Genomic DNA, 25,000 nt, shown 5'->3' with positions numbered 1-25,000 from the left:
TGGTTGTGTTCACATTGTGTCGTGTTGTTACTTGGTTGTGTTCACGTTGTGTCGTGTTGTTGCTTGGTTGTGTTCCCATGTGTTGTTACTTGGTTGTGTTTATGTTGTGTTGTTACTTGGTTAGTTAGTTGGTTGTGTTCATGTTGTGTTGTGTTGTTACTTGGTTGTGTTCACATTGTGTTGTGTTGTTACTTGGTTGTGTTCCCATGTGTTGTTAGTTGGTTGGGTTCATGTTGTGTTGTTACTTGGTTGTGTTCACGTTGTGTCGTGTTGTTGCTTGGTTGTGTTCCCATGTGTTGTTACTTGGTTGTGTTTATGTTGTGTTGTTACTTGGTTGTGTTCACGTTGTGTCGTGTTGTTGCTTGGTTGTGTTCCCATGTGTTGTTACTTGGTTGTGTTTATGTTGTGTTGTTACTTGGTTGTGTTTATGTTGTGTTGTTACTTGGTTGTGTTTCCATGTGTTGTTACTTGGCTGTGTTGACGTTGTGTTGTTACTTGGCTGTGTTGACGTTGTGTCGTTACTTGGCTGTGTTGACGTTGTGTCGTTACTTGGTTGTGTTCACATTGTGTCGTGTTGTTACTTGGTTGTGTTCCCATGTGTTGTTACTTGGTTGTGTTTATGTTGTGCTGTTACTTGGTTGTGTTTACGTTGTGTTGTTACTTGGTTGTGTTTCCATGTGTTGTTACTTGGCTGTGTTGACGTTGTGTCGTTACTTGGCTGTGTTGACGTTGTGTCGTTACTTAGTTGTGTTCACGTTGTGTTGTTACTTGGTTGTGTTCACATTGTGTCGTGTTGTTACTTGGTTGTGTTCACGTTGTGTCGTGTTGTTGCTTGGTTGTGTTCCCATGTGTTGTTACTTGGTTGTGTTTATGTTGTGTTGTTACTTGGTTGTGTTCCCATATGTTGTTAGTTGGTTGTGTTCATGTTGTGTTGTTACTTAGTTGTGTTCACATTGTGTTGTGTTGTTACTTGGTTGTGTTCACATTGTGTTGTGTTGTTACTTGGTTGTGTTCCCATGTGTTGTTAGTTGGTTGGGTTCATGTTGTGTTGTTACTTGGTTGTGTTCACGTTGTGTCGTGTTGTTGCTTGGTTGTGTTCCCATGTGTTGTTACTTGGTTGTGTTTATGTTGTGTTGTTACTTGGTTGTGTTCCCATGTGTTGTTACTTGGCTGTGTTACGTTGTGTTGCTACTTGGTTGTGTTCACGTTGTGTTGCTACTTGGTTGTGTTCACGTTGTGTTGTGTTGTTGCTTGGTTGTGTTCCCATGTGTTGTTAGTTGGTTGTGTTCACGTTGTGTTGTTACTTGGTTGTGTTCACATTGTGTTGCGTTGTTACTTGGTTGTGTTCACATTGTGTTGTGTTGTTGCTTGGTTGTGTTCCGATGTGTTGTTAGTTGGTTGTGTTCACGTTGTGTTGTTACTTGGTTGTGTTCACATTGTGTCGTGTTGTTACTTGGTTGTGTTCACGTTGTGTCGTGTTGTTGCTTGGTTGTGTTCCCATGTGTTGTTACTTGGTTGTGTTTATGTTGTGTTGTTACTTGGTTGTGTTCCCATGTGTTGTTACTTGGCTGTGTTACGTTGTGTTGCTACTTGGTTGTGTTCACGTTGTGTTGCTACTTGGTTGTGTTCACGTTGTGTTGTGTTGTTGCTTGGTTGTGTTCCCATGTGTTGTTAGTTGGTTGTGTTCACGTTGTGTTGTTACTTGGTTGTGTTCACATTGTGTTGCGTTGTTACTTGGTTGTGTTCACATTGTGTTGTGTTGTTGCTTGGTTGTGTTCCGATGTGTTGTTAGTTGGTTGTGTTCACGTTGTGTTGTTACTTGGTTGTGTTCACATTGTGTCGTGTTGTTACTTGGTTGTGTTCACGTTGTGTCGTGTTGTTGCTTGGTTGTGTTCCCATGTGTTGTTACTTGGTTGTGTTTATGTTGTGTTGTTACTTGGTTGTGTTCCCATATGTTGTTAGTTGGTTGTGTTCGTGTTGTTACTTAGTTGTGTTCACATTGTGTTGTGTTGTTACTTGGTTGTGTTCCCATGTGTTGTTAGTTGGTTGGGTTCATGTTGTGTTGTTACTTGGTTGTGTTCACGTTGTGTCGTGTTGTTGCTTGGTTGTGTTCCCATGTGTTGTTACTTGGTTGTGTTTATGTTGTGTTGTTACTTGGTTGTGTTCCCATGTGTTGTTACTTGGCTGTGTTACGTTGTGTTGCTACTTGGTTGTGTTCACGTTGTGTTGCTACTTGGTTGTGTTCACGTTGTGTTGTGTTGTTGCTTGGTTGTGTTCCCATGTGTTGTTAGTTGGTTGTGTTCACGTTGTGTTGTTACTTGGTTGTGTTCACATTGTGTTGCGTTGTTACTTGGTTGTGTTCACATTGTGTTGTGTTGTTGCTTGGTTGTGTTCCGATGTGTTGTTAGTTGGTTGTGTTCACGTTGTGTTGTTACTTGGTTGTGTTCACATTGTGTCGTGTTGTTACTTGGTTGTGTTCACGTTGTGTCGTGTTGTTGCTTGGTTGTGTTCCCATGTGTTGTTACTTGGTTGTGTTTATGTTGTGTTGTTACTTGGTTGTGTTCCCATTTGTTGTTAGTTGGTTGTGTTCATGTTGTGTTGTTACTTAGTTGTGTTCACATTGTGTTGTGTTGTTACTTGGTTGTGTTCACATTGTGTTGTGTTGTTACTTGGTTGTGTTCCCATGTGTTGTTAGTTGGTTGGGTTCATGTTGTGTTGTTACTTGGTTGTGTTCACGTTGTGTCGTGTTGTTGCTTGGTTGTGTTCCCATGTGTTGTTACTTGGTTGTGTTTATGTTGTGTTGTTACTTGGTTGTGTTCCCATATGTTGTTAGTTGGTTGTGTTCATGTTGTGTTGTTACTTAGTTGTGTTCACATTGTGTTGTGTTGTTACTTGGTTGTGTTCACATTGTGTCGTGTTGTTACTTGGTTGTGTTCACGTTGTGTCGTGTTGTTGCTTGGTTGTGTTCCCATGTGTTGTTACTTGGTTGTGTTTATGTTGTGTTGTTACTTGGTTGTGTTCCCATGTGTTGTTACTTGGCTGTGTTACGTTGTGTTGCTACTTGGTTGTGTTCACGTTGTGTTGCTACTTGGTTGTGTTCACGTTGTGTTGTGTTGTTGCTTGGTTGTGTTCCCATGTGTTGTTAGTTGGTTGTGTTCACGTTGTGTTGTTACTTGGTTGTGTTCACATTGTGTTGCGTTGTTACTTGGTTGTGTTCACATTGTGTTGTGTTGTTGCTTGGTTGTGTTCCGATGTGTTGTTAGTTGGTTGTGTTCACGTTGTGTTGTTACTTGGTTGTGTTCACATTGTGTCGTGTTGTTACTTGGTTGTGTTCACGTTGTGTCGTGTTGTTGCTTGGTTGTGTTCCCATGTGTTGTTACTTGGTTGTGTTTATGTTGTGTTGTTACTTGGTTGTGTTCCCATTTGTTGTTAGTTGGTTGTGTTCATGTTGTGTTGTTACTTAGTTGTGTTCACATTGTGTTGTGTTGTTACTTGGTTGTGTTCACATTGTGTTGTGTTGTTACTTGGTTGTGTTCCCATGTGTTGTTAGTTGGTTGGGTTCATGTTGTGTTGTTACTTGGTTGTGTTCACGTTGTGTCGTGTTGTTGCTTGGTTGTGTTCCCATGTGTTGTTACTTGGTTGTGTTTATGTTGTGTTGTTACTTGGTTGTGTTCCCATATGTTGTTAGTTGGTTGTGTTCATGTTGTGTTGTTACTTAGTTGTGTTCACATTGTGTTGTGTTGTTACTTGGTTGTGTTCACATTGTGTTGTGTTGTTACTTGGTTGTGTTCCCATGTGTTGTTAGTTGGTTGGGTTCATGTTGTGTTGTTACTTGGTTGTGTTCACGTTGTGTCGTGTTGTTGCTTGGTTGTGTTCCCATGTGTTGTTACTTGGTTGTGTTTATGTTGTGTTGTTACTTGGTTGTGTTCCCATGTGTTGTTACTTGGCTGTGTTACGTTGTGTTGCTACTTGGTTGTGTTCACGTTGTGTTGCTACTTGGTTGTGTTCACGTTGTGTTGTGTTGTTGCTTGGTTGTGTTCCCATGTGTTGTTAGTTGGTTGTGTTGTTACTTGGTTGTGTTCACATTGTGTTGCGTTGTTACTTGGTTGTGTTCACATTGTGTTGTGTTGTTGCTTGGTTGGGTTCCCATGTGTTGTTAGTTGGTTGTGTTCACGTTGTGTTGTTACTTGGTTGTGTTCACATTGTGTCGTGTTGTTACTTGGTTGTGTTCACGTTGTGTCGTGTTGTTGCTTGCTTGTGTTCCCATGTGTTGTTACTTGGTTGTGTTTATGTTGTGTTGTTACTTGGTTGTGTTCCCATGTGTTGTTACTTGGCTGTGTTACGTTGTGTTGCTACTTGGTTGTGTTCACGTTGTGTCGTGTTGTTGCTTGGTTGTGTTCCCATGTGTTGTTACTTGGTTGTGTTCATGTTGTGTTGTTACTTGGTTGTGTTCACGTTGTGTCGTGTTGTTGCTTGGTTGTGTTCCCATGTGTTGTTACTTGGTTGTGTTTATGTTGTGTTGTTACTTGGTTGTGTTCACGTTGTGTCGTGTTGTTGCTTGGTTGTGTTCCCATGTGTTGTTACGTGGTTGTGTTCACGTTGTGTTGTTACTTGGTTGTGTTCACATTGTGTCGTGTTGTTACTTGGTTGTGTTCACATTGTGTCGTGTTGTTGCTTGGTTGTGTTCCCATGTGTTGTTACTTGGCTGTGTTGACGTTGTGTTGTTACTTGGCTGTGTTGAGGTTGTGTAGTTGCACAGGAGGTGTAGCGTCAGTCAAAGTGCTCCACAGTTGTGACAGAGCCGCCAACACGTGCTAAACGCTAACGAGGCTAATGAGCTAGCGCCTCATTAAGTCTCCTTGCAGCTGTGCGTGCGCGGCGGGCTTCCACGGCACCTTCTGCGAGGTCAACGTGGACGACTGTCAGGACCACGGCTGCGAGAGCGGCGCCACCTGCGTGGACGGAGTGGGCAACTACACCTGCCTGTGCCCGCCCAGCCGCGCAGGTACGTAGTGGCCCCGCCCCCTGCCGCTTCTCTCGGCCAATGGGGATGAAAGAGCTCTGTGATTGGCCAGGTCTGTTCTGCGAGGAGGACGAGGACGTGTGCGCGCCTGCGAGGAACCCCTGCCGCCATCAGTCCACCTGCATCGCCACGCCTACTGGACCCAGGTCACACACACACACACACACACACACACACACACACACACACACATTCATCTGTTCCAGATTCAAACTGTGTCCATCGTATAAAAAGACAATACTCGTGTGTGTGCGTGTGTGTGTCAGGTGCGTGTGTGTCCCGGGCTGGGTGGGGCCGGACTGCGGTATCGACTACGATGAGTGTGTGGACCACCGCTGTCAAAACGGCGCGCAGTGTGAGGACCGGCTGGACGGATACGTGTGTGTGTGTCCTCGGGGATACAGGTGAGGACCAGCTGGATGGATTTGTGTTTGTGTGTCCTAAGAGGTAAAAGTGAGGACTTGCTGGACGGATTTGTGTGTGTGTGTGTCCTAAGCTCTATTGCGTGCTAATGCTAACCAAGTAACAAAAAAAGTACCAAATTTGGTACCCATCCTTAAGTATTGTTGAGTATTCTACGTGTTGGTATCAACTTGGTATCAAAGTATCACTACTTTTGACTGCACAAAAACTCCAATGTGTGCAAGTGCTAACAGCAGCTAGCGTAGTAGCACGTTCTATTGTGTGCTAATGCTAACCAAGTAACAAAAAAAAGTAGCAAATTTGGTACCCATCCTTAAGTATTGTTGTGTATTCTATGTATTGGTATCAACTTGGTATCAAAGTATCGCTACTTTTGACTGCACAAAAACTCCATTGTGTACTAATGCTGACGGCAGATAGCGTAGTAGCATGGTCTATTGTGTGCTAATGCTAACCAAGTAAAAAAAAAAAAGTACCAAACTTGGTACCCATCCTTAAGTATTGTTGTGTATTCTACGTGTTGGTATCAACTTGGTATCAAAGTATCACTACTTTTGACTGCACAAAAACTCCATTGTGTGCAAGTGCTAACAGCAGCTAGCGTAGTAGCACGTTCTATTGTGTGCTAATGCTAACCAAGTAACAAAAAAAAGTAGCAAATTTGGTACCCATCCTTAAGTATTGTTGTGTATTCTATGTATTGGTATCAACTTGGTATCAAAGTATCGCTACTTTTGACTGCACAAAAACTCCATTGTGTGCAAGTGCTAACAGCAGCTAGCATAGTAGCACGTTCTATTGTGTGCTAATGCTAGCCAAGTAACAAAAAAAGTACCAAATTTGGTACCCATCCTTAAGTATTGTTGTGTATTCTACGTGTTGGTATCAACTTGGTATCAAAGTATCACTACTTTTGACTGCACAAAAACTCCATTGTGTACTAATGCTGACGGCAGATAGCGTAGTAGCATGGTCTATTGTGTGCTAATGCTAACCAAGTAAAAAAAAAAAAAGTAGCAAATTTGGTACCCATCCCTAAGTATTGTTGTGTATTCTACGTGTTGGTATCAACTTGGTATCAAAGTATCACTACTTTTGACTGCACAAAAACTCCATTGTGTGCAAGTGCTAACAGCAGCTAGCATAGTAGCACGTTCTATTGTGTGCAAATGCTAACCAAGTAACAAAAAAAGTACCAAACTTGGTACCCATCCTTAAGTATTGTTGTGTATTCTACGTGTTGGTATCAACTTGGTATCAAAGTATCGCTACTTTTGACTGCACAAAAACTCCATTGTGTGCAAGTGCTAACAGCAGCTAGCATAGTAGCACGTTCTATTGTGTGCTAATGCTAGCCAAGTAACAAAAAAAGTACCAAACTTGGTACCCATCCTTAAGTATTGTTGAGTATTCTACGTGTTGGTATCAACTTGGTATCAAAGTATTGCTACTTTTTTTACGACCCAACTTAGCTCATCTGAGTTGTCACATTTTAAGGAAAGTGTTTCAGAGTGGATGTCAGACCAGCGGAGGTTAGGAATAATCTGTTTCCATTGAAGGGATTAGCGGCGTGATACTGAGGATTTGTGATACTGACCAGATGTGATACTGACCAGATGGGCCTGGTGTTATCACCGAAGCGCTTCGACATGTTCCACTTTTGTTTCCGTGATGCTAATTTCATTCATCATGTCTCTTCCTCAGCGGGGACGTCTGCGAGATAGCCCCGCCTCCTCCGTCGCCTTGCCAGCAGACGCGCTGCCAGAACGGCGCCCCCTGCCAGGAGAGGGCGGGCGCGGCGCTCTGCCAGTGTCTGCCGGGCTTCGAGGGCGCCAGCTGCGAGAAGCTGGTGGGCGTCAACTTCGTCAAGCGGGACTCGTACGTCCAACTGCAGGACGTGAAGAACTGGCCCCACGCCAACATCACGCTGCAGGTGGGCACGCCGCGGACGCTTGATTAGGGACCCCCCGAAACGACGCTGCCGTTAAAAAAAAAAAAAAAATTAAAAAAAGTTAGCATGTTAAAGTTAGCATGCTAACTTAAAAACGTCAAGTATCAAGTTGTATGACTCTGGGGGGTTTAGCTGCAAAATTTGATGAAAAAATTAGCATGCTAATGTTAGCATTTTAGAATGGTAACAGTTAGCATGTGTCAAGTATCAAGTTGTAAGACTCTAAGGAGTTCGGCTGCAAAATTGGATTAAAAAGTTAGCATGCTAATGTTAGCATTCTATAATTCTGGCCTTAGCATGGTAACAGTTAGCATGTGTCAAGTATCAAGTTGTAAGACTCTAAGGAGTTCGGCTACAGAATTAGATGGAAAAGTTAGCATGCTAATGTTAGCATTTTTGAATACTGGCGTTAGTATGGTAACAGTTAGCATGTGTCCAGTACCAAGTTGTATGACTCTATGTGGTTCGGCTGCAAAATTGAATTAAAAAGTTAGCATGTTTTGTTAGCATTCTAGAATGCTGGCGTTAGCATGGTAACAGTTAGCATGTGTCAAATACCAAGTTGTAAGACTCTAAGGGGTTCGGCTGCAAAATTGGCTGAAAAAGTTAGCATGTTATTGTTAGCATTCTAGAATGCTGGCGTTAGCATGGTAACAGTCAGCATGTGTCAAGTATCAAGTTGTAAGACTCTAAGGAGTTCGGCTGCAAAATTGGATGAAAAAGTTAGCATGTTATTGTTAGCATTCTAGAATGCTGGCGTTAGCATGGTAGCAGTTAGCCTGTGTCAAATACCAAGTTGTTAGACTCTAAGGAGTTCGGCTACAGAATTGGATGGAAAAGTTAGCATGCTAATATTAGCATTTTTGAATACTGGCGTTAGCATGGTAACAGTTAGCATGTGTCAAGTACCAAGTTGTATGACTCTATGTGGTTCGGCTGCAAAATTGGCTGAAAAAGTTAGCATGCTAATGTTAGCATTCTATAATGCTGGCCTTAGCATGGTAACAGTTAGCATGTGTCAAATACCAAGTTGTAAGACTCTAAGGGGTTCGGCTGCAAAATTGGATGAAAAAGTTAGCATGTTATTGTTAGCATTCTAGAATGCTGGCGTTAGCATGGTAGCAGTTAGCCTGTGTCAAATACCAAGTTGTAATACTCTAAGGAGTTCGGCTGCAGAATTGGATGGAAAAGTTAGCATGCTAATATTAGCATTTTAGAATGCTGGTGTTAGCATGGTAACAGTCAGCATGTGTCAACTATCAAGTTGTAAGACTCTAAGGAGTTCGGCTGCAAAATTGGATGAAAAAGTTAGCATGTTATTGATAGCATTCTAGAATGCTGGCGTTAGCATGGTAGCAGTTAGCCTGTGTCAAATACCAAGTTGTAAGACTCTAAGGGGTTCGGCTACAGAATTGGATGGAAAAGTTAGCATGCTAATGTTAGCATTTTTGAATACTGGCGTTAGTATGGTAACAGTTAGCATGTGTCCAGTACCAAGTTGTATGACTCTATGTGGTTCGGCTGCAAAATTGGCTGAAAAAGTTAGCATGTTATTGTTAGCATTCTAGAATGCTGGCGTTAGCATGGTAACAGTCAGCATGTGTCAAGTATCAAGTTGTAAGACTCTAAGGAGTTCGGCTGCAAAATTGGATGAAAAAGTTAGCATGTTATTGTTAGCATTCTAGAATGCTGGCGTTAGCATGGTAGCAGTTAGCCTGTGTCAAATACCAAGTTGTAAGACTCTAAGGAGTTCGGCTGCAAAATTGGATAAAAAAGTTAGCATGTTATTGTTAGCATTTTTGAATACTGGCGTTAGCATGGTAACAGTTAGCATGTGTCAAGTACCAAGTTGTATGACTCTATGTGGTTCGGCTGCAAAATTGGCTGAAAAAGTTACTATGCTAATGTTAGCATTCTATAATGCTGGCCTTAGCATGGTAACAGTTAGCATGTGTCAAATACCAAGTTGTAAGACTCTATGGGGTTCGGCTGCAAAATTGGATGAAAAAGTTAGCATGTTATTGTTAGCATTCTAGAATGCTGGCGTTAGCATGGTAGCAGTTAGCCTGTGTCAAATACCAAGTTGTAAGACTCTAAGGAGTTTGGCTGCAAAATTGGATAAAAAAGTTAGCATGTTATTGTTAGCATTTTTGAATACTGGCGTTAGCATGGTAACAGTTAGCATGTGTCCAGCACCAAGTTGTATGACTCTATGTGTTTCGGCTGCAAAATTGGCTGAAAAAGTTAGCATGCTAATGTTAGCATTCTATAATGCTGGCCTTAGCATGGTAACAGTTAGCATGTGTCAAATACCAAGTTGTAAGACTCTAAGGGGTTCGGCTGCAAAATTGGATGAAAAAGTTAGCATGTTATTGTTAGCATTCGAGAATGCTTGCTTTAGCATGGTAGCAGTTAGCCTGTGTCAAATACCAAGTTGTAAGACTCTAAGGAGTTCGGCTGCAAAATTGGATAAAAAAGTTAGCATGTTATTGTTAGCATTTTTGAATACTGGCGTTAGCATGGTAACAGTTAGCATGTGTCAAGTACCAAGTTGTATGACTCTATGTGGTTCGGCTGCAAAATTGGCTGAAAAAGTTACTATGCTAATGTTAGCATTCTATAATGCTGGCCTTAGCATGGTAACAGTTAGCATGTGTCAAATACCAAGTTGTAAGACTCGAAGGAGTTCGGCTGCAAAATTGGATGAAAAAGTTAGCATGTTATTGTTAGCATTCTAGAATGCTGGCGTTGGCATGGTAGCAGTTAGCATGTGTCAAATATCAAGCTGTAAGACTCTAAGGGGTTCGGCTGCAAAATTGGATGAAAAAGTTAGCATGTTATTGTTAGCATTCTAGAATGCTGGCTTTAGCATGTTAGCAGTTAGCCTGTGTCAAATACCAAGTTGTAAGACTTTAAGGGGTTCGGCTACAGAATTGGATGGAAAAGTTAGCATGCTAATATTAGCATTTTAGAATACTGGCGTTAATATGGTAACAGTTAGCATGTATCAAGTGCCAAGTTGTATGACTCTTAAGGGGTTCGGCTGCAAAATTGAATGGAAAAGTTAGAATGTTAATATTAGCATTCGAGAATGCTGGCGTTGGCATGGTAACAGTTAGCATGTGTCAAATACCAAGTTGTAAGACTCTATGGGGTTCGGCTGCAAAATTGGATGAAAAAGTTAGCATGTTATTGTTAGCATTCTAGAATGCTGGCGTTATTAGCATGGTAGCAGTTAGCCTGTGTCAAATACCAAGTGGTAAGACTCTATAGAGTTCGGCTGCAAAATTGGATGAAAAAGTTAGCATGTTATTGTAAGCATTCTAGAATGCTGGCGTTAGCATGGTAGCAGTTAGCCTGTGTCAAATACCAAGTTGTAAGACTCTAAGGAGTTCGGCTGCAAAATTGGATGAAAAAGTTAGCATGTTATTGTTAGCATTCGAGAATGCTGGCTTTAGCATGGTAGCAGTTAGCCTGTGTCAAATACCAAGTTGAAAGACTCTAAGGGGGTTCGGCTACAGAATTGGATGGAAAAGTTAGCATGCTAATATTAGCATTTTTGAATACTGGCGTTAGTATGGTAACAGTTAGCATGTGTCCAGTACCAAGTTGTATGACTCTATGTGGTTCGGCTGCAAAATTGGATGAAAAAGTTAGCATGCTAATGTTAGCATTCTATAATGCTGGCCTTAGCATGGTAACAGTTAGCATGTGTCAAATACCAAGTTGTAAGACTCTGAGGAGCAAAATTGGATGAAAAAGTTAGCATGTTATTGTTAGCATTCTAGAATGCTGGCGTTAGCATGGTAGCAGTTAGCCTGTGTCAAATACCAGGTTGTAAGACTCTTAGGGGTTCGGCTACAGAATTGGATGGAAAAGTTAGCATGCTAATATTAGCATTTTTGAATACTAGCGTTAGTATGGTAACAGTTAGCATGTGTCAAGTGCCAAGTTGTAAGACTCTTAAGGGGTTCGGCTGCAAAATTGGATGGAAAAGTTAGAATGTTAATATTAGCATTCGAGAATGCTGGCGTTAGCATGGTAACAGTTAGCATGTGTCAAGTATCAAGTTGTAAGACTCTAAGGGGTTTGGCTGCAAAATTGCATGAAAAAGTTAGCATGTTATTGTTAGCATTCTAGAATGCTGGCGTTAGCATGGTAACAGTTAGCATGTGTCAAGTATCAAGTTGTAAGACTCTAAGGAGTTCGGCTGCAAAATTGGATGAAAAAGTTAGCATGTTATTGTTAGCATTCTAAAATGCTGGCGTTAGCATGGTAGCAGTTAGCCTGTGTCAAATACCAAGTTGTTTGACTCTAAGGAGTTCGGCTACAGAATTGGATGGAAAAGTTAGCATGCTAATATTAGCATTTTTGAATACTGGCGTTAGTATGGCAACAGTTAGCATGTGTCCAGTACCAAGTTGTATGACTCTATGTGGTTCGGCTGCAAAATTTGCTGAATAAGTTAGCATGCTAATGTTAGCATTCTATAATGCTGGCCTTAGCATGGTAATAGTTAGCATGTGTCAAATACCAAGTTGTAAGACTCTATGTGGTTCGGCTGCAAAATTGGATGAAAAAGTTAGCATGTTATTGTTAGCATTCTAGAATGCTGGCGTTAGCATGGTAGCAGTTAGCATGTGTCAAATACCAAGTTGTAAGACTCTAAGGGGTTCGGCTTCAAAATTGGATGAAAACGTTAGCATGTTATTGTTAGCATTCTAGAATGCTGGCGTTAGCATGGTAACAGTTAGCATGTGTCAAATACCAAGTTGTAAGACTCTATGGAGTTCGGCTGCAAAATTGGATGGAAAAGTTAGCATGCTAATATTAGCATTTTTGAATACTGGCGTTCGTATGGTAACAGTTAGCATGTGTCAAGTACCAAGTTGTATGACTCTATGGGGTTCGGCTGAAAAATTGAATGAAAAAGTTAGCATGTTTTGTTAGCATTCTAGAATGCTGGCCTTAGCATGGTAACAGTTATCATGTGTCAAATACCAAGTTGTATGACTCTAAGGGGTTCCGCTACAGAATTGGATGGAAAAGTTAGCATGCTAATATTAGCATTTTTGAATACTCTTGTTAGTATGGTAACAGTTAGCATGTGTCAAGTGCCAAGTTGTATGACTCTTAAGGGGTTCGGCTGCAAAATTGTATGGAAAAGTTAGAATGTTAATATTAGCATTCGAGAATGCTGGCGTTAGCATGGTATCAGTAAGCATGTGTCGAGTACCAAGTTGTATGACTCTAAGGAGTTCGGCTGCAAAATTGGCTGAAAAAGTTAGCATGTTATTGTTAGCATTTTAGAATACTGGCGTTAGTATGGTAACAGTTAGCATGTGTCGAGTACCAAGTTGTATGACTCTATGGGGTTCGGCTGCAAAATTGGCTGAAAAAGTTAGCACGCTAATGTTAGCATTCTATAATGCTGGCCTTAGCATGGTAGCAGTGAGCATGTGTCAAATATCAAGCTGTAAGACTCTAAGGGGTTCGGCTGCAAAATTGGATGAAAAAGTTAGCATGTTATTGTTAGCATTTTAGAATACTGGCGTTAGTATGGTAACAGTTAGCATGTGTCAAGTGCCAAGTTGTAAGACTCTTAAGGGGTTCGGCTGCAAAATTGGATGGAAAAGTTAGAATGTTAATATTAGCATTCGAGAATGCTGGCGTTAGCAAGGTAACAGTTAGCATGTGTCAAGTACCAAGTTGTAAGACTCTATGGGGTTCGGCTGCAAAATTGAATGGAAAAGTTAGCATGCTAATGTTAGCATTCTATAATGCTCGTGTTAGCATGGTAACAGTTAGCATGTGTCGAGTACCAAGTTGTATGACTCTAAGGGGTTCGGCTGCAAAATTTGCTGAAAAAGTTAGCATGCTAATGTTAGCATTCTATAATGCTGACCTTAGCATGGTAACAGTTAGCATGTGTCAAGTACCAAGTCATATGACTCTAAGGGGTTCGGCTACAAAATTGGATGAAAAAGTTAGCCGCTGGCGTTAGCATGCTAACAGTTTGCATGCTAACATTGATTTCCAAATTTGTGTTGAAATCCTGTGCCTGTTTTTTAAAATATTATTAATAATAATGCATCATTTGTATTAATATTGGTGCTGTTACTACTTTGTCCTGAAGGTGGTGCCGTCATTGTTTACATCCATGTCCCCACAAGGCCCCGACCACACAAAAGTGTGTTTTGTGTCCCAGGTGTCCACTGCAGAGGACAACGGCGTGTTGCTGTACAACGGGGACGACGAGCCCATCGCCGTGGAGCTGCACCAAGGTCACGTCAGGGTCACCTACGATCCCGGGAACCAGGCCGCTGCCGCCATCTACAGGTGCAAACACCGCCGTGTCTCTACGTCACACACGTCCTCCATCAGCTCGGGTGTTTGGCCGCTGACACGCACAAAAAATATCCATGTACCTTCTTTTAACTTTTGAGTTACCTTTTATTTACCTTCTTTTACCTTCTTTTACCTTCTGCTTAACTTGTTTGCCTTCTTTTACCTTTTATGTACCTCTTCTTGCCTTTTAGTTACCTTTTTAAAGAGTATTTACCTTCTTTTACTTTATATTTAACTTGATTTCCCTTTAATTGACCATCTATTACAATTATTGACATTTTATTTAACATGTTTTACCTTCTATATACCTGCTTTAACTTTTCATTAACTTTATATTTACCTTTCATTTACCTTTTATTCACCTATGTACCTTTTTTTCACCTTTTATTTAACATGTTTACCTTACATTTACCTGATTTTAACCTTTTATGTAACTTATTTTACTTCTGTTTAACTTGTTTACCTTCTTTTACCTTTTAATGTACCTCCTTTAACCTTTTAGTTACCTTTTTTAAATAGTATTTACCTTCTTTTACTTTACATTTAACTTGATTTCCCTTTAATTTACCCTCTACTACAATTATTTATCTTTTTTCACCTTTTATTTAACACATTTACCTTCCAGTTACCTGATTTTTACCTCTTATTTACCTTCTGTTTACCTTTTTTTTTTACCTTGTTTGACCTTTTATGTACCTTCTTTTACTTTACATTTAACTTGATTTCCCTTTAATTTACCCTCTACTTCAATTTACATTTTTTCACCTTTTATTTAACACATTTACTTTCTATGTACCTGCTTTTTACCTTTTATTTATCTTCTTTTACCCTCTGTTTACATGCTTTTACCTTCTATTTACCTTTTTTTACCTTGTTTTATCTTTTATGTACCTTCTTTTAACTTTTCAGTTACCTTTATTTACCTTCTTTTACCTTCTGTTTAATTTGTTTACCTTCTTTTACCTTTGATGTATCTCATTTTTTTTAGTTACCTATTTAAATAGTATTTACCTTCTTTTACTTTATACTTAACTTGATTTCCCTTTAATTTACCGTCTATTACATTAATTTACCTTTTATTTAACATGTTTTACCTTCTATTTACCTGCTTTTACTTTTCATTAACTTCACATTTACCTTTTATTCACCTTCTACGCACCTTTTTTCACCTTTTATTTAACATGTTTACCTTCTATTTACCTGATTTTAACCTTTTATGTAACTTCTTTTACCTTCTGTTTACCTACTTACATTTAACTTGGTTTCTCTTTAATTTACCCTGTACTACAATTATTTATCTTTTTTCACCTTTTGTTTAACCTTATTTTACCTTCTGTTTACCTTTTTTTTGTTTACCTTGTTTTATCTTTTATGTACCTTCTTTTAACTTTTAAGTTACTTTATATTTACCTTCTTTTACCTTTTGTTTAACTTGTTTACCTTCTTTTACCTTTTATGTACCTCCTTTTACCTTTTAGTTACCTATTTAAATAGTATTTACCTTCTTTTACTTTATATTTAACTTGATTTCCCTTTAATTGACCATCTATTACAATTATTGACCTTTTATTTAACATGTTTTACCTTCTATTTACCTGCTTTAACTTTTCATTAACTTTATATTTACCTTTCATTTACCTTTTATTCACCTATGTACCTTTTTTCACCTTTTATTTAACATGTTTACCTTACATTTACCTGATTTTAACCTTTTATGTAACTTATTTTACTTTTTTTTAACTTTTTTACCTTTTAATGTACCTTTACCTTTTAGTTACCTTTTTTAAATAGTATTTACCTTCTTTTACTTTACATTTAACTTGATTTCCCTTTCATTTACCCTCTACTACAATTATTTATCTTTCTTCACCTTTTATTTAACACATTTACCTTCCTTTTACCTGATTTTTACCTTTTATTTACCTTATTTTACCTTCTGTTTGCCTTTTTTTTTACCTTGTTTTACCTTTTATGTACCTTCTTTTAACTTTTCAGTGATCTTCATTTACCTTCTGTTTAATTTGTTTACCTTCTTTTACCTTTGATGTACCTCCTTTTACCTTTTAGTTACCTATTTAAATAGTATTTGCCTTCTTTTACTTTATACTTAACTTGATTTCCCTTTAATTTACCGTCTATTACATTCATTTACCTTTTATTTAACATGTTTTACCTTCTATTTACCTGCTTTTACTTTTCATTAACTTCACATTTACCTTTTATTCACTTCTACGTACCTTTTTTCACCTTCTATTTACCTGATTTTAACCTTTTATGTAACTTCTTTTACCTTCTGTTTAACTTGTTTACCTTCTTTTACCTTTTAGTGTACCTCCTTTTACCTTTTAGTTACCTTTTTAAATAGTATTTACCTTCTTTTACTTTATATTTACCTTGATTTCCCTTTAATTTACCCTCTACTACAATTATTTACCTTTTTTCACCTTTTATTTAACACATTTACCTTCAATTTACCTGCTTTTTACCTTTTATTTATCTTCTTTTACCCTCTGTTTACATGCTTTTACCTTCTGTTTACCTCTTTTTACCTTGTTTTATCTTTTATGTACCTTCTTTTTACTTTTCAGTTACTTTTTATTTACCTTTTTTTACCTTCTGTTTAACTTGTTTGCCTTCTTTTACCTTTTATGTACCTCCGTTTACCTTTTAGTTACCTTTTTAAATAGTATTTACCTTCTTTTACTTTATATTTGACTTGATTTCCCTTTAATTTACCGTCTATTACATTTATTGACCTTGTATGTTTTACCTTCTATTTACCTGCTTTTACTTTTCATAAACTTTTTCGTTTACCTTTCATTTACCTTTTATTCACCTTCTATTTAACTTGTTTTATCTTGACAAGCTAAGCAGCATAAAAAACTAAAGCTTTGATTGGCTGACTGGTGTCGTGTGGGCGGGGCTTCAATGGCAATCTATTTCCTGTGTGCATACATTTATTCATATTACTATACATGTACTAATATTACTATATTTAATTACCTCATGTGCCCACAGTGACATCATCGATGACGTCACTTATTTTTTTCTCCTGGCTGACAGCACGGAGACGGTCAATGACGGCCGCTTCCACACTGTGGAGCTGCTGACCTTCAACCAAATGGTCAACCTGTCGGTGGACGGCGGCCAGCCCACCACGCTGGACAGTCGGGGGCGGAGCCAGGCGGCCATGGTAGAGGCCCCCCTCTATGTGGGAGGTAAGAGTGGGCGGGGCCTCTTTCTCTCTTAAACATGAAAGCAAAAACATGTGAAAATAGAGATCAACTATAATAAAATAATGATTTATTGGCTCATTATTAATCAGGTATGCCGGAGGAGGTGATTCCCGCCTCCCTGTCTCTGTCCTCGCCCAGCGCCAACGTGTCCAACGTGTCCAGCTTGCACGGATGCATCCGGAACCTTTACATCAACCACGAGCTGCAGGACTTCACGCGCGGGCACATGAAGGCGGGCGTGGTGCCAGGATGTCAGGCCTGCAGGAAGCTCTTCTGTCTGCACGGCGTCTGCCAGCCCAACGCAGCGCAGGTGAGACGCATCGACCAATCAGCACGCGCCTTCAACAGTAGCCAATCAGAGCATGCTTGGACTTCCTGTTGAACATTATTATCATCCTTATTATTATTATTATTATTGTTATTATTAGTATTGTTATTGGTATTGTTGTTGTTATTATTATTATTATCATTAGTTATTGTTATTATTATTATTATTATTATCATTATTATTATTATTAGTTATTATTATTAGTTATTGTTATTATTATTAATATTATTGTTATTATTATTATTATTATTGTTGTTGTTGTTGTTAATAATTATAAAAATAATAGTGTTACTATTATTACTAATATTATATATTATATTTTATTATTATATTAGTATTATTATTATTAATAATAATAATAATAACAACAATAATAACAATAATAATAATAATAATAATACTAATAATATTCTTATTATTGTTATTATTAGTATTGTTATTGTTATTATTATTATTATTATTAATGGTTATATTATTATTATCATTATCATCATTATTAAAATTGTTACTTATTGTTATTATTGTTGTTGTTATTATTATTATTATTATTGTTATTATTATTATTGTTAATGATAATAATAATGTTAATAATAATAGTATTATTATTATTAATATTAATATTATATTATTATTATTATATTATTATTTTTAACAACAATAATAATAATAATAATAATAATAACAACAACAACAGCAACAATAACAACAATAATAATAATGATAATAATAATAACAATATAATCACTAATAATAATAATAACAATAATAATAATCTTCTTATTATTATTATTAGTATTGTTATTGTTATTGTTATTAATGGCTATATTATTATTATTATTATCATTATTATTATTGTTAGTTATTGTTATTATTATTATTATTATTGTTATTGTTATTATTGTTGTTGTTAATAATAGTATTATTATTATTATTAATATTATATTTTATATTATTATTATTATAATAGTATTATTATTAACAACAACAATAATAATAACAGTAATAATAATAATAATAATAACAACAATAATAATAACAACAATAATAACAACTAACAATAATAATGATGTAATCATTAATAATAATAATAATAATAATAATAATAATAATAATAATAATATAATTGTTATTGTTGTTGTTGTTTTTACTACACCGTTTGGAATAATTTGCTGTTTTTGAAATCAACATTAAAAAAATGAAAATCCTGATAATAATTATGATGATGATAATAATTATAATATAATAGTAATAATAATAGGAAGAATTATGATGATAATAATGATATGTTAATAATGATAACAATCTTTATGATAATAAATTATGGTGATAATGATAATAATAATCATAGATTTATGAATAATGTAATGGTGATGATGATGATGACTATAGAATCATAATAATAATAATAATAATAATGGAAATGTCCATTATTATAATTATAATAATTAATAATGAGTATGACAATAATGATGATCATAATAAAATGATTATAGCAATTATAATGATCATATTAGTGATGATGATGATGTTGATAATAAATGTCATAAAAATCATAATGATGATAAAAATGATGATAATAATAATAAAGACGATAATAGTAAAAATGACAATAATAATTAAATGATGATAATAAAAACTATAATGATGATGATGATGATAGTAATATTGATGATAATAAAGATGATGTTGATAATAATAATGATGATAATAAAATGACGATGTTAAGTATGATGATACTAAAAAAATTGTGTGTGTGCGTGTGTGTGTGTGTGTGTGTGTGTGTGTGTGTGTGTGTGTGTGTGTGTGTGTGTGTGTGTGTGTGTGTGTGTGTGTGTGTTTTAGGGACCTGAGTGCCTCTGCCAGTCTGGTTGGAGCGGGCCACACTGTGACCAGCCAATCACAGGAGGCCACACTGGGGCAGTGGGCGTGGCCTCCACAGCAGCTGCTGTTGGTCCATGTGAAGGCAGCAAGTGAGTGTGACGTCATCATCATCATCATCTTCTTCCTCATCATCATCGTCTTCATCATCTTCATCACCTTCATCATCGTCGTTATCGTCATCATCTTCATCATCATCACCTTCAACATCATCTTCCTCACCATAATCCTCATAATCGTCATCAACATCTTCCTCATCATCACCCCATAATCATCATCTTCCTCATATTTATCACCACCATAATCATCATCATCATCTTCCTCATCATCACCACAATCATCATAATCATCTTCATCTTCATCATCATCGTCGTCATCATCGTCATCATCATCGTCATCATTATCATCGTCATCATCGTCTTCATCATCACCACCTTCAACATCATCACCATCATCATCGTCTTCCTCACCATCACATCATCATCTTCCTCATCATCACCCCATAATCATCATCTTACTCATATTCATCACCACCATAATCATCATCATCATCTTCCTCATCATCACCACAATCATCATAATCATCTTCATCTTCATCATCACCTTCAACATCATCACCATCATCATCATCTTCCTCACCATCACATCATCATCTTCCTCATCATCACCCCATGATCATCATCTTCCTCATATTCATCACCACCATAATCATCATCATCATCATCTTCCTCATCATCACCACAATCATCATAATCATCTCCATCATCATCATCATCATCATCTTCCTCCTCACCATCATCAACGTCATCATCATCATCATCATTACCACAATCATCATCATCATCTTCCTCATCATCATCATCATCATCATCATCTTCCTCATCATCATCATCATCTTTCTCATCGTCATCATCATCTTCCTCCTCACCATCATCAACGTCATCATCATCATCATTACCACAATCATCATCATCATCTTCCTCATCATCATCATCATCGTCATCATCATCATCTTCCTCATCATCACCACAATCATCATTCTCATCTTCCTCATCATCATCATCACCACCATAATCATCATCATCATCACCATAATCATCATCATCTTCCTCATCATCACATCTTCCTCATCATCATCTTCCTTCTCACCATCATCAACGTCATCATCATCTTCCTCATTACCACAATCATCATCATCATCATCTTCCTCCTCACCATCATCAACGTCATCATCATCATTACCACAATCATTATCATTATCATCATCATCATCATCATCATCATCTTCCTCATCATCACCACAATCATCATTCTCATCTTCCTCATCATCATCGCCACCATAATCATCATCATCACCATAATCATCACCATCTTCCTCATCGTCATCGTCATCATCTTCCTCATCGTCATCATCATCATCATCATCTTCCTCATCTTCCTCATCGTCATCATCATCATCATCATCATTACCACAATCATCATCATCATCATATTCCTCACCATCATCAACGTCATCATCATCATTGTCATCATCATCATCATCATCACCATAATCATCATCATCATCATCACCATAATCATCACCATCTTCCTCATCGTCATCATCGTCATCTTTCTCATCAACATCATCATCATCATCATCATTACCACAATCATCATCATCATCATCTTCCTCACCATCATCAACGTCATCATCATCATCATCATCGTTATCATCATCATTACCACAATCATCATCATCTTCCTCATCATCATCATCGTCATTATCATCATCATTACCACAATCATCATCATCATCATATTCCTCACCATCATCAACGTCATCATCATCATTGTCATCATCATCATCATCATCATCATCATCATCACCATAATCATCATCATCATCACCAAAATCATCACCATCTTCCTCATCGTCATCATCATCATCTTTCTCATCAACATCATCATCATCATCATCATTACCACAATCATCATCATCATCATCTTCCTCACCATCATCAACGTCATCATCATCATCATCGTTATCATCATCATTACCACAATCATCATCATCTTCCTCATCATCATCGTCATTATCATCATCATTACCACAATTATCATCATCTTCATTTTATCATCGTCATTATCTTCCTCCTCATCATCATCATCATCTGCATTTCCATCATCATCATCATCATCATCAGTGTTGTCGTCGTCCTCCTCATCACCATCTTCATCATCATCTTCATTTTATCATCGTCATCATCTTCCTCCTCACCACCACCAGGTGACACTTCCTGTCCCAGCAGCAGGTGTGTGTGTGTGCACAGGTGTGAGCAGCAGGTGTGTGTGTGCACAGGTGTGAGCAGCAGGTGAGGTGTGCAGGTGTGAGGTGTGTACACGGGCGCTGCCAGGAGGAGGTCGGAGGTCAAGGTCATCGCTGCGTGTGCCAGGAGGGCTTCACGGGAGACACCTGCGACACAGGTGAGGCCGCAGTACCGCTCCCCGCCGCCAGGGGGCGTGTCATGATGACGTCATGGTGACACCTTTGTGTGGCAGAGTGGTGGTGCAGAGGAGAGGTGGTGAGGGACTACCACCGCCTGCAGCACAACAACATCCTCTGCCAGACCGCCAAACTTTTCTCCTGGATGGAGTGCCAGGGCCGCTGCCAGGGGGGGGCGGGGCCAGGGGAGGAGGGGGCGGGGCCAGGGGCCACACCCTCTTGCTGCGCTCCTCTGAGGCTGCGACGCAGACGCATCAACTTCCTGTGTGACGACGGCAGCTCCCTCACGCAGGAAGTGGAGAAACCTGTGGAGTGTGGCTGCAAGTTGTGTGTGTAGCACAACAACACACACACACACAGTTCAAACACACACATAAACACACAGACAACAACACATGTGCTAATACACATGCAAGTACACAAAATTGGGACAAACACACTCACTTAAACGTAAAACACACACAAACATACGCACACATTAACACACATTAACACGCACATATACAAATGTTAAAACACACACATGAACACACACGCAAACATACGCACACATTACCCACACACCCACAAATTTTAAAACACACAAACAGACACACACATTAACACACACACACACACACACAAACATACACACACACGTTAAAATGTTAAAACACACACAGACACACACAACACGCACGCACACGTTAACACACACACACATTAAAACACTCACACAAACGTTAAAACACACACATAAACACGCACAAACACACAAACAGGCGCACACGTTAAAACACACAAATGTTAAAACACGCACACAAACACACACACACAAATTTTAAAGCACACACTTAAACACACACAAACATACACAATCATACACACACTTTAACACACACGCACAAAAACAGTTCAAACACACATACGCACACATTGACACACACACAAAAACACACACAAACGTTAAAACACAAGAACATACAGACACACAAATATTAAAACATACACACACGTTAACACACACACACAAACACAAATGTTAAAACAGACGCACACGTTAACACACAAATAAACACACACAAACATACACCCACTTTAACACACGTGCACAAAAACTGTTCAAACACACACATAAACACACACTTTAACACACGCGCACAAAAACAGTTTAAACACACACAAAAACACACACATTAATACACGCGCAAACACACGCGCAAACACACCCACAAACGTTAAAACACACACATGAACATAAACACACACAAATGTTAAAACACACACACAAACATACACACACATTAACACACACAAACAGATGCAAACATTAACACACACACACACTATTGTTAAAACACAGGCATGAACAAACACACACAAATGTTAAAACACACACACAAACACACGCACACATTAACACACACACACACACAACCGTTAAAACACACACATGAACAAACACACACAAATGTTAAAACACTCACACAAACATACGCACACATTAACACACACACACAAACAAATGCAATCATTAACACACACACATACACAAACGTTAAAACACACACATGAACATAAACACACACAAATGTTAAAACACACACACAAACATACACACACATTTAACACACAAACGGATGCAAACATTAACACACACACACAACCGTTAAAACACACGCATGAACAAACACACACAAATGTTAAAACACACACACAAACATACACACACATTAACACACACACACAACCGTTAAAACACATGCATGAACAAACACACACAAATGTTAAAACAAACACACACATTAACACACGCACACACACAACTGTTAAAACACACGCATGAACAAACACACACAAATGTTAAAACACACACATTAACACACACACAAACAGATGCAAACATTAACACACACACACAACCGTTAAAACACACGCATGAACAAACACACACAAATGTTAAAACACACACACAAACATACACACACATTAACACACACACACAACCGTTAAAACACATGCATGAACAAACACACACAAATGTTAAAACAAACACACACATTAACACACGCACACACACAACTGTTAAAACACACGCATGAACAAACACACACAAATGTTAAAACACACACATTAACACACACACAAACAGATGCAAACATTAACACACACATGAACATAAACACACACAAATGTTAAAACACACACACAAACATACACACACATTAACACATACAAACAGATGCAAACATTAACACACACACACACAACCGTTAAAACACACACATGAACAAACACACACAAATGTTAAAACACATACACAAACATACACACACACACACAAACAGATGCAAACATTAACACACACACACACATGAACATAAACACACACACACACCAAAATGTTGTCCAAAGCAAGTCACCAAGTCAGTGAGAAAGAGGACTAGTCAGCTGCAGGGTCAAACAGTCACCAGGTGTACCTTCACTAGTTAAGAAAGAGGACTAGTCACTAGTTAAGACGTGTGAGGGACATAAAAGTGTAAAAAGAAGCGTGACAAAGTTGGAAGACTGTCCTCTTCATGTGTGTCCCAGTCCTCTTCTAGGGTTATCATCACACTCTTCTAGGGTCATCAACACACTCTTCTAGGGTTATCATCACACTCCCTTCAGAAAAGCCAAAGAAAAAGCCAAAAGTTTCCTTTCAGACGCTTTGTTCCACTTTTGAGGCGGAGCTTTGACTTGTGCGTTCCACTTTGGAGGTTCCGCCGGCTGAAAACAAGAAAAAACCCGAGTGATGATGACGATGATGATGATGATGACGACGACGATGATGTGCACCAATCAGACGCCTCCTCCGGCATGTGGGAGGAGTCATGTTTATAAGGACTTTTGGATGCTAACAGCGCTAACGTAGCTTTTTAACAGTGACAATATTTTTCTATGTTGACTTTTAGTCCTCACTTCCTTTTTTTAGTCCCCACAATAAAAGCTTCTTCCCCCCCCCCCCCCCTTCTGACGCTGACCTTTGACCTCTTTGTGGAGCAGGCGGGGCTTGGGGGGGAGTGGGCGGAGTCCTGGCCATGATGGTGTTGGGGGGAGGGGGCGGAGCTTGGATGAAATAGTGATTCACGCCTACGCCCATAAAAGATCACACACACACACACACACACACACACACACACCTCCCCCTCCCTCCCTGACTTTAAAGAGGCTAAAATGACCCCCCTCACAGAATATTCCGCACACAAAGGACGACACAAAAATGTCATTTTGCTGCAGTTTTAAAGATAAAAAAAATATATCATTTTATTGCATTGAAATGCAACTTTATGGATGTTGTTTGTGAACA

General features: G+C 38.4%; 1 protein-coding gene across 1 annotated transcript in view; it reads left to right on the top strand.

Annotated features, from left to right (window-relative positions):
• Positions 1 to 24,436, top strand: part of LOC133621877 (slit homolog 1 protein-like) — a 134,299-nt gene extending 109,863 nt beyond the window's left edge. Inside the window, exons 29-37 of the mRNA XM_061984299.1 lie at positions 4,866 to 5,005; positions 5,076 to 5,169; positions 5,290 to 5,427; positions 7,151 to 7,379; positions 13,606 to 13,736; positions 16,809 to 16,963; positions 17,071 to 17,291; positions 19,152 to 19,260; positions 21,729 to 24,436. Coding sequence (XP_061840283.1) covers positions 4,866 to 5,005; positions 5,076 to 5,169; positions 5,290 to 5,427; positions 7,151 to 7,379; positions 13,606 to 13,736; positions 16,809 to 16,963; positions 17,071 to 17,291; positions 19,152 to 19,260; positions 21,729 to 22,009 — 1,498 coding nt within the window. The 3' untranslated portion in view covers positions 22,010 to 24,436. The remainder of the gene's footprint in view (positions 1 to 4,865; positions 5,006 to 5,075; positions 5,170 to 5,289; positions 5,428 to 7,150; positions 7,380 to 13,605; positions 13,737 to 16,808; positions 16,964 to 17,070; positions 17,292 to 19,151; positions 19,261 to 21,728) is intronic.
• Positions 24,437 to 25,000: the final 564 nt, after the last annotated feature.

The sequence above is a fragment of the Nerophis lumbriciformis genome, linkage group LG25 (genome assembly GCF_033978685.3).
Source record: "Nerophis lumbriciformis linkage group LG25, RoL_Nlum_v2.1, whole genome shotgun sequence".
Taxonomy (NCBI): Eukaryota; Metazoa; Chordata; class Actinopteri; order Syngnathiformes; family Syngnathidae; genus Nerophis; species Nerophis lumbriciformis.
Note: the sequence above shows the minus strand (reverse complement) of the source record. Positions and strands in the feature narration are given on the sequence as shown.